Source organism: Haplochromis burtoni, unplaced genomic scaffold, assembly GCF_018398535.1.
Source record: "Haplochromis burtoni strain Fernald_Lab_line unplaced genomic scaffold, NCSU_Asbu1 Contig_156, whole genome shotgun sequence".
Classification (NCBI taxonomy): domain Eukaryota; kingdom Metazoa; phylum Chordata; class Actinopteri; order Cichliformes; family Cichlidae; genus Haplochromis; species Haplochromis burtoni.
Window position 1 is genome coordinate 763,868 of NW_024582517.1, and position 10,971 is coordinate 774,838.

At 43.0% G+C, this 10,971-nt stretch overlaps 1 protein-coding gene across 1 annotated transcript; it reads right to left on the reverse strand.

The window, feature by feature from the left end:
* Positions 1–434: 434 nt before the first annotated feature.
* Positions 435–10,106, reverse strand: LOC102313577 (dual specificity protein phosphatase 7). The gene is made up of 3 exons (XM_005932280.3): positions 9,162–10,106; positions 7,136–7,564; positions 435–4,930 (listed from the first exon to the last, which is right to left on the reverse strand). The coding sequence occupies exons 1-3, from the start codon at positions 9,568–9,570 to the stop codon at positions 4,614–4,616; spliced, it is 1,155 nt and encodes a 384-aa protein (XP_005932342.1). The 5' UTR covers positions 9,571–10,106; the 3' UTR covers positions 435–4,613.
* Between the last annotated feature and the right edge of the window lie 865 nt (positions 10,107–10,971).

The window sequence follows — 10,971 nt, forward strand, 5'->3', positions numbered from 1 at the left end:
GCTAACTTCTAACTCCATTAAATGTCATAAATTCCGTTTTCATGGATGCCTGGATGTTAAACTCAATTGTTTCACCTGGTAGAGCAGAACGCTGATCATTTTATTAAAGATGAAAGACTTTAGACAGTTTTTCAACTCTCAGTAATGCCATAGTGATCGTTTGATATATGGACCTGCAGCGGAGTTTAGGCCCAGACACGGCTAGTGACGTCAGACTTAACGACCGGATAGGGTGTAGGGTATAAGGTAAAAGTCTTAATCTTCAGATTTCAGATTTAAACCAGTTACTAACAGTAATCAGTAATTTCTTAGTGCAAAAATAAACCAACACGTTCCGTGTAAGCAAACAATAAATAGACCTAGTTCTTCATTCACTGTAACTCACAGGTCATTTCTAATATACTTTTGATGATCAGAAATAAAGAGGAAACATGTTAAAGAAAAAAAATATTTCAATATTTATTTGCGGTATAAACATGTCTTGTGTTGATTCAATATACTGTACAATACGTAGGGTCAATCGCATTACCTTCAGTAGACAGAAAGGTGAAACTGCCCCAGTTAACACGCCCCTTCTTTTTATACACAGACAGATTGCATCTTTTTAAAAAAAACAAAACAAAAACTGTTTACAGCACAATACAAAACAGCTATTCAACGTGACTTTGAAGCTGTAACACGATGCAAGATGCATTGTCAAAAAAATCCCTGAAAATTTCCTCATTGAGGTAACATTTTTAAATCATTCACTTTTTCTTTCGCTTTGTATTTCACGCCTCGCTCCTCGCCTCCTCTCGCTCATTCACACCTTTCTCTCCAAGCACAATTTCACCAAGATGTAGCTACAAGTTTAAGGACACAGAAATGGCCGTTCCCGTGATCTGGCAAATTTACAAACAGAGAAAAACACTTAATTTCTCTTTCATTGTTACAAAGACACACGCACGCACGCGAAAGAAAGAAAGAAAAAAAATCACAAGAAAGCAGCTTGAAGTCAATTGTTTCTTTTTAAATAGAAAAGCTCTGTTCTGAAATATATTTCAATCCCAGGGTGCAAGTGATCAAGTCCTCTGTGTTTTTCCTATTCTATGTGGGATATGACTCCAGACAAGGAAAGTCCATTCAAGCATGGTGGTAGTATTCTCATCTCTGATGCTATACCAGGAGAGGAACTTTTGCATATAAACTCATATATATATATAAAGTATATTCATATTGAAAGGCCACAGGAATAGCATAGAGCACATTATATCAAAACCAAGAAGGAAAAACACCTTAATCACTGTAATTATTCAAGCCAGGTTGGCGTAAGGGCCTATTGTGAAACATAACTGGCATGCTGAACCACAGCTCTGTCTGTGTGGAGCAGTCTGTGTATGTGTGTGTGTGTGTGTCTTTAAATCTGCAAGTCTTTCAGGTTTGTACTGGACACACTGGCCCTATATTTTGTACACCCCAGGAGAAATGTTACTTCAGTCCATAAGCCATAAATCGAGCTGGATCTTGTGGAATTATATAGAATAGATATAGTACAAAAAGAAGAGAATTTAAAAATGTTGAGGTCTTGGATCTACAAAATACTGCAAAAAAAGGTGTTTTGATATATTGCAGAGTAACAAAAAGGACCTCGTGTGACCCGTTACGGCAAAAAGACAGCTTGTACTCTGTTATTACCGTGCTCTTATTCCAATAACAGATAACAAACTTTTTCTTCTTCTTTCCACACAATTTTTTTTTCCAAAGTGAGATACAAAGAGTATTGAACAGTCAGCATTAGAAACAAGTTAGAAAGATTATATAAGGCCAGCTAAAACCAACCCTCTTCAGATTCCCCTGCTGTGCTCGCAGAAAACACCGTTCGTGGTTTCTGTTTAGACAAACGTCCACATCCCGACTTTGAATACGCAGTTTGCTGTGAACACTGGACCTCGTGCAAAAACCGCTTGTATGAGGAGATCTCTAACTCTAACCCGACAGCGTGCTCTATCGATAGCAAACCTCAGCATCTACCACTTAGCCCTAAAGCTGGACACATATCTCCACGGTATTCATCTTTTCATATTCACTAGTATATGAAAAACAACCAGTTTGCAGGTTGTGAGGTTTCACAACATTTCCAATTTTGTAAAATCAGACTTCTGTTCAATACATGAGCAAACAGTGAACATGACCTCCAGCTTTTTGGGGTCACTGTTTCCTAACAACAGCTGCCTCAGCATCTTTATACTGGTCCCTGTCGAGCTAAACATATCCCCTGCTACACCTGGCACAGAACACCACCTGGACTGCTTTGCTTTAGCAGGGTGTTTTTGTTTTTTTGGGAGCATACAGCTCTCTGATTACAGCTGCAAATAGCAGGTTATTTCTCTTCTTTTTTCTCAGGGATTGTAATTACGGACATTGCTATATTTGTTGTTTTTTTGTCTGCTGATTTCCGGCAGCAAGACTTTAATCTCCGCAGCGTGACCCTCTGCTAGGAACATTTTTGAGCATGAAAGCTGGAACAGAAAAGTAAACTTTGGGGGTTTCAACTTTAAGGAGCAGACTTTCTGATTAACAGGTGGTGTTCACAAGGCTCAGCTGTGCAATTATAACACGTCCGTGCACGAAGAAGACGAAGAAGAAAATGTTCTTTCATGAGGCCCAGTGTACCTAGAAGTCCAATTAGCGTGGTGTTGTTTGGAGTCTTTCTCAAAAATCACTGCGGGTTTGCTGAAGCGCTACAGATGTGGACGCTGTCTCAGAAAACGCTTTGACTACATGCTGTGTGCCACTGCGTTCAGCAGCAACAGCAGTTAAATAAAACGGTCCTCATTATTTGTCTTTCCACCTGGTAACGTCCAACCTGTGGTTGAGTCTACTGTTAGAGAGCATACGGCACCACAGCATGCTCTGGTATACAAAATAATAAAGATCTGTTTAATATTCATTTGTGTTTAATATAGCTTTCATATAATAATATATCCAAGGCTTAAGGGTGAATCAACTCAGACAAAGCTTTCTTTGACAAAACGAGTGATCCCTTCTTTTTTTAGTTTTTAGAAAGACCTTTCCTCTCAATTTCCTCCAACGCTGTTAAGGGACGTGAAACTGCTGAAGTAAGTGAAGTCTAGCGGAAGCCAGTCCCAGTCAACCAGACCAGAATCCAAACACAGAGACCAAAGTAAAGCCCCTCCCCGACCCCCCACCCTCGGTCCTGAAACACACAAGAAGCTAACATAGGCCAACAAAACTTTGGGGTGCAGGTTATACATTTGATCTGCCCAAAAAGTACCTCAGTGACCCAGAAATGTTAATACTGACTTCCTGTCCCTGATCCGTAACCTCTAACCGAGTAACCCTTTTTGGCAAAACGTGCTGGTGGAACAACTGTGTTGATGAAATCAATAACTGAGGAACTTTGACCGAAACTGACTTTTTGACCGAAACGAAACAAATGATTAAAATCTTCAGAACAGCTGACTGAAACAACTGGATGAACAGTCATATAGGGAATGAAGAAGGAACTGGGAAATGCGCTCGAAAACAGTTGGCCAAGTGTCAAACACGCAGGAGTAATTTCTCCCATCTCCAGCCGTGAATCAATTCCTACTTCCAGCCTGCTGCTTTTTTAACCCCTATCCCTGCTCCTCTGCTCAGGGCCCAGTTTTTGCTCCCTCCCCGCTGAGCCGTGCAGCTGTCAGGACTCGTCGCAGCCTGGGACTGACCTCTCCGCTCCTCTTCTCTGAATGTCTCTTTATCTGACTGCTTCCAGCACAGGCCAACAAAGTCAATGGCTACACCACTGTGCAAACTGCATTAGGTCATAAACCTAAAGAAAAAACAAAACTTAAAAAAAAAGACCATCTAAAAACCCATTCCACTTTAATTTTACAATCTCTTAAGCCATTATTTATATGGCTTGAGATAAATATATTTATATATAAGGTATAGATCTGTGCGTAAATGTACATAGAAAATATACAAAAATGCATATAGACATACTGAATTTGTTAAGGACTGCCCATACATTTTCTGCTATGTACGTTAACATACATACAGTACAAACATACATACTGTGTTTATATCGTGTGTGTGTGTGAGAGTTAATTCCTTGGTTTTTAAAAACTCTACATTCAGTAGAGTGAGATTTCCTATGAGTAAATCCCAGCTTTTCCACTTGGCACCAGTCACCTCGGCTCGAGAGCCGAGACAAGGAGGATGCAGTCATCTTATAAATCAAGCGCTAAAGATTTTCCGTGTTCCTATCTTTGTATTAAGCTTTCTGTCCTGCTGCAATCATTTAGTTTCTCAGTCAAGTTAAACCTCCCTCGTTCTTCGTTTACAAGCTGATAAGGGAGAACAGCTTTGTTAACCCACAGCATCCTTCTCTGGGTTGAAACCCCCCCCCAAAACCCTTTAACGTGGCATCCGTGACTCCTCCTGACACGTCAACGCTGCTCCATGGTCAGGATCTCGGACAACGAGCCTCAAGAGGCTAAAACATTCATTAAAACTCTGCTCTCCTGCAGTGCAGCCACTTGCAGACATGGTAACCATACCACCATGCCCCCCACCCCAAATCCTCGTAAGTTGCAATGGGGGCAATCCACATGAAACTGAGACTCTCATTTTCATGTGGATTCTAGGGTGTCCAGTTGAAACACGTTGTGATTGGTCGGGGTGGTGAAGAAGAGCTGGTCGTGCGTCGGCGAGTTCGAGTGGTTGTCACAGGGGCTGTTGAGACCTAGCGTCCGCTCAAAGTCAAGGAGCTGGCCCATGAAGTTGAAGTTCGGGGAAATGTTTGACTTTTTCCGCTTCACAAAGTCGTAGGCGTCATTGAGCGACAGGTTGAGCTTCTGCATCAGGTAAGCCACGGTGACGGTGACGGAGCGGCTGATCCCGGCCAGGCAGTGGACCAGTATGCCACACTTTTTGGAGCGCGCCTCGTCTGAGGAGGAAGGAGGGAACAAGGAGATGAGAACACGAATGAGAGACATGACTACTGACCGTGTTTCATTCTCAACACTGGGAATTAAAAAGATCAATGAATCAGAAGGAAAAGTTTTTCTCTATATATTATAACGCAGACTTTCCAAAGAGCTCGTCGCCTGAGGATGAAAAGAAGGCAAAAGAGTGAAGCAAGTGTACCTCAGACAGGCTTTCGCTAACTGGAGAGCTCCGGGACTTGAGAAGGTTCAAATGCTCAGCTGGCACTATTTCTACTAGATCAGCAAGTAACAAAAACCTGCCTGATACTGGGTCATACTGCAGTGGAAGTGGCCCCACAGTGCTTTAATTTGCAGAGAAACTTTTGAATAACATCACGTGGTCATAGCGAGAACTGACAAACAGTAATCTGTGGCTATCATGAAAACTGAGTTACTTTCTGAGGTACTTTTAAGTCATTAAATGACCAACATTTGCAAACGAGACTGGCTTTTATCATTTAACGCTGCCGTGACTTAACTTCTCGCATGTTCACCCTGTGGTTTTCCCCCGGTACTCTGATTTACTCCTACAGCCCAGACACATGCATGCTAGATTATGTGGTCGGTCTAAATGAGCTGTAGATGTGAGCCTAGAACAACCAGAATGAAAAATCAGAAGTGCCTCGTTGCGATTATTATATTTTCAATCCAGAGTGACCTCTGTCGCTGACGGCACAGTGTAATTTTTCATTCTGCTTTCTAGCTCTCGGTCTGTAGGAAAACCTGAACAGAAAAAGCATCTTACATTATTAACTGGTTACATCCATCCACCTATCAGTTTCGAGCCCTTGCACTCGCATCTCTACAGGCCATTAGAGTGAGAGTTAAGTGCTCCGTTCCTTCCTTCCTTTTCTTCCTCTCTCTTTCATCTCTCGCTGCCAACGTCTCTTGTTGTAGGATTGGGGTCAGTCGGCTCATGAGCTCAGGCTGCCAAGGCGATGCAAAATTAAATTTATATGTGATTTGCGCTCGCTTTCCGCAACGAAGACAGGGGCAGAAATCCTTGCCCGACGAGTCAAAAACCAACTCGAGAAGCCTCGGAAGTCGAATAAGTAACGGGCTTTAACTGATTACGTCACTTTACTCGTTCTTTGCATGTGCAGTAACGTAAGGATTTTCATTTATGCAAGAAACTTCAACTCCCTCCCCATCTGCATTCTTGCTTTCACAAAAGAAAAAGCACGTACAAACAATAATTTTAGGCATTTAAGGGACTGCAACTTTCAGCAGCGCAGTGTGAAGTCATATCGGCATCTCCTTCACCCATAATTACCCCGTTATTTACAAAAAAAGATCTGCTGTAATCCCTGCTTATTACAGCCAGCTCCATTTAACATCAGCGTGACCCAAATCTGCCACGACCTCTGGCTCTGGCATATGTCTCACTTCCTGCCACCTACAATGAATCATTACTCTAAAGGAAAACAAAAGGGGCGGGGGGTAGAGTCGGTGGTCTGGACAATCTAAGACATGCATGAAGACTTTAGCACTGACTCATCGGCGAGGGAATTCACTCATTCTCTGAAAATTAAGTGAGAAGGAATGATGGGAAACACTGAAAATGGGACAAGATGAGAACTCTTCTGCGTGACCTCATTCTCAAAGAATCCATTTCCATGTTTTATTCACAGAGTTGCCTTTTCATTCTACGATTTTAAATTCCTGTTTTATCAATCACGGTGAAATGCAGGCTTAGCAAAACCACGCTAACATCCATCTTATTAAACTGTTTCCAAAGAAGCTATTTATATGCACGACTTATGATTAAAATCTTGGATAAATGCAGCGAGAGTGACTAATAAAGAGCAGATAATAACGGCACTAAATGGACTAGTACTTAAATAGCACTTTTGTAACTCTGTGACTCTAATTGAGCACTTAAAGCCCTGTTTTGTTTTGTTTTTTCTTTCTTTTTCACATTCATCCATTGACATACTTTCATACAGTGCTTTGTTTTTTGGCTCTAAGTTATTATACAATCTAATATGAGGATTTTGGACTGTGATTGACAAAACATGCCTCTTAAATATGAGACCTTGGGCCCAACCAGCACACTGATTGATAATGAATTTAACTTCTTCAGATCCCTGCCCTGACCCAAAAACACATTTGTCTAAAATAACCTGACGGATATCTGAGACAACTGCACAGCATTCTCCACTCACCTATGAAAGAAATGGCCTCAGGGAAAAACTGAGAGAGGTTTTGGCTCCAGTGATCGGAGATGGGAATCTGTTTGTACTTGAAGTCCCCTTCGTGTTCAAACATGTTGGGCAGGTTGGGCGTCACGTTCAGGATGTACTTGATATTGTACTTGCTGAGCACATCCAGGTTGGCGGAGTCTTTGGCACAGCCCAGGTAAAGGTAGGGCAGGATCTGGACGGGGAACGCTGGCTGGTTGTTGGGGAGCGGACTGCCCTCCGACTCTGTGGCGCTGCCCGGCTCGCGGTCCGATTCCCCATCTGAGCAGTCGGAGCTGATGCGGAGCCCTCCGAGACCGAGGACGGACGCTGGTGGGGAGCTGCTGGGACAGGAGCAGTCCAAATTGGTCTCGCAGTGCTCTGGGTACTCTGACTGGAACTTGTTGAAGCCTCCTGGAGCATGATGAAGACAAAGGAAAAACAAGCAAAAACAAAACATGTTAGTATAAAGCCAAGAAAGCAATTTCACTGGGAGTAGAGAAGGGGGGTTTAAAACTTGTGCATAACCAAAGGCAGGAGGTATGAGTCATTTAACATGAGCCTGGATATGAAGAAATTAACACTGAGTCCAAATAATCTGAGAAAAATTTGGTGCTAAAATTGGCCAAATGAAGAAAATCTCTTCACACTCTTTCTTTTTGATTACAGTTGCTTCAGATATCAGAGGCGGTATTAAACTTTGAATTGCACGTGATATTCTACGTGTGTAAAAACGCTTTTATTAGATCCACGGCATATTTTCACACACACCCGTGACAGATAAATTATAATAAGTTGGTATTTACGTCAGTCTGAGAGAGAGGGGGGAACAGTGTAGACAGATGTGGCTCCATTGAGAAAAGCTGAGCAGGACAGTCAGCTACAACACTACACAGCTCAGCGGACTTTTTGTGAATGGCAGCTCGAGGCTCGTGACTCCCGTCAAAGATTTCTATTTTCTCGTGGTTAAATACCTCTCTGCTATGGTTATAACACCTCATTTCATCGCCTTTCAACTGTCTTTTTTTTAAACAATGTCGGCTTTTTTTCTGTGGGATTTTTCGTAGCCCGTCGTCGTGTCCTGGTTTCAGTGTTCATTCATGAAAAAAAAAAACCGCTCGTCTTTTCCTGAAGGAGCTCAATATGGCGGGGCGTGTACTTGCAGCGTTTAATTGAAAACACGCCGCATTTGAAACTGCTTCTTCTTTCTTTTTTTTAAAGCACTCGATGAAATTACGAGGCTTTGTTGACGCTTTTCTTCTTCCTAAATAATTTCCACGCTTTGCGAATCAATCAATAAATAAGTAAAAATAAAAGCGATGATTTTGGTCGGAAGCAGGAAACATCTGTCGAACAGCTACTTCATTCTGACACTGGATCCGATTTGTTACACACCGCCTGATTTTGTAACAGTGACACTTTATTTTAATATGCGGAACTCATTCAGTGTTGATCAACTGTGTGTGTGTGTGTGTGTGTGTGTGTGTGTGTGTGTGTGTGTGTGTGTGTGTGTGTGTGTGTGTGTGGACAGATGAGAACAGCTGGATTTATCTGAAGTGGCGCCACATTTTAACCCCCTTCAAATCCCCCCTACAAACACTGTATCGATGCAATAATGTTTTATAAGCTACTGATAGGAATGGCTTGTTCAAGCTTAGCTATGTGACTCCACCAGATAAAATCTGCCTTAAAAGACAATCTGTTCCAGGCGTGCCACGACCCCCCAAAACACCAAATTCACTTAGTGCGGCGTTTAAGTGCAGCATCCCAGGTCTGATAAATCAGTGTGATTTACACTCGCTTTCTTTCCCATTAATTGCAGTGAGTGACACTACAACAACACTAGTCCAGTTCATCGGGGACTGTCTAAGTTAATCAAATCAGAGCGAAATTCAAGCAATTTGCTGCAGTCCACTTTGAGAGGAAGTAGTGTGAGAGTTTTATGAATTAAAAGGCACCAATGCACCACAACCCAAACAAAACCTCTAGATTCAAAGCAATCTGATCTTACCCTCTAGATAAAAAGCCTTGCACCCGTCGTCCCGGAGCTTCTGCAGGAGCAGCCCAAGCACGGAGCTTCCCAGCCCGGACTCCTGCCGCTCCGAGGTCGCCTCGTCGTACAGCACCACCACGTCCGTCTTGCATCTCTTTACAAATTTCTCCTTGTCCTCGTTGTTGGGGATGATGGAGCGAATGGGGAGGTTCCCCTTTTTCAGTCTCCGGAGCATGAGGCCCGGGATGGCCAGGTTGATGGCCGACTCGATGTGCGAGGACTCGTACAGCTCATGGGGTCTGCAGTCCAGCAACAGCAGAGAGCTGGCCCCGGACTCCAGCTCCTCCTGCAGCCACTCCACGCTCTTACTCGACATCATCGTCATAGTCACGATCACAGAGCATCCCCACGAGTGATTAATTCTCATCAGTGAAACGTTAATCCTCCCGTCGCCTGCTGTGACATGAGAACAACACAACAGAACAGAGGAAAGGAAAAGAAAAGAAAAAAAAAATCACGGCGCTAAACTTCCCTTCCCGCGGCCACCACCACCAACGCCACCGCTGCTCCTGCCGCTGTTCCTGAGGGCGCAACGCACCCAACACACACTTCCACACGCGCGCACACACATCCAACACACACGCAGCGATGCCCCTCCGGTGGGAGCAGGAAACTTGAACATGCAGAGGTTTCTTTCCCTCCTTCCTTCAGTCCGATTGAAGCGGAGGTTTGACTCCAGTCCATCGACCGTCCATTCGGTGAGCTCGCTCCAACTTTGATGCGTCCGCAGAGCGACGAAACGGCCCAAATGAACCTCGTTACTCTCTCGGGATGTGAGAGCCGGGTGAGCCGATGATGCTAAAGCCCATGCTTATTGTTATTACTGGACATGCTTGGCCCGTGGTGCGCCTCTGGTTTGTCATTTCCACTGGATGCGTTAAAGAGGCTCTGCGGGCTTGTCACTGAGGAGAGGGAGGAGCGCACATATTTAAAGGCGCAGCGCTGCTTTAGAGTCACAGGAGCAGAGTGTAGCTTCACAACATACTATCCATTCATTGATTCTCTGTAGCTTATACTCTGAATTAATAAAAAAGGCCGACCTAATTCTACAAATTAAAGTCCCACGTCCTCCAACGCTCGTGGACATCTATATCCTTTGAGTCTGTTAAAATCTGAGTCTTTTTTGTGTGTTTAATTTTGCTTTTTAAGAGTTCAGTTGTAAAAGCAACTTTTAAAAACACTTCCTGTGGTACCATGAATGATGTTTTAGGGATTAAAAGTTTATTCCCGAGTCATTCCCCTTGTTTTTTGCTTTTTTCAGCCTCTACTTTTACTCATCCCAAATGACCTTGTGTCGAGATTATTTTATAGTTTTAACACTCAGTGAAGGTTCAGCCCTTTAAGCAAACATGTGCTCAAAGTTAACTTGTAACTATTGGTGTAAGTGTTGTAAGGTATCAACTTTATTAGGGACACTTCACATTTGTAGCTGTGCTTCCTTAAAGTTTAATCTTATGATGCCTGCCGTCATAGACCGGTAATAAACACAGTGCCGGATGTTCATATTTTAGAGCTTTGTAAAGATAATCTCTGTGGCAAGCCTGTCGTGTTGTGTTGTAAAAATAAACTGATCACTGAGTACATTACTGCAGATATCAGTTTTGAAGATAAAGCTTCAATCAACAGACTGTATCACGGAAGTGCGGACGATTCCTCACAGATAGTTTCTAATTATCACAGCCTCATCCAAAAGCAATATATCTAAAATACAATGTTGTGTTCAGTAAACCAGCAGAAATGTAATAAAAATGGAGTTGTGGCCAGTTAT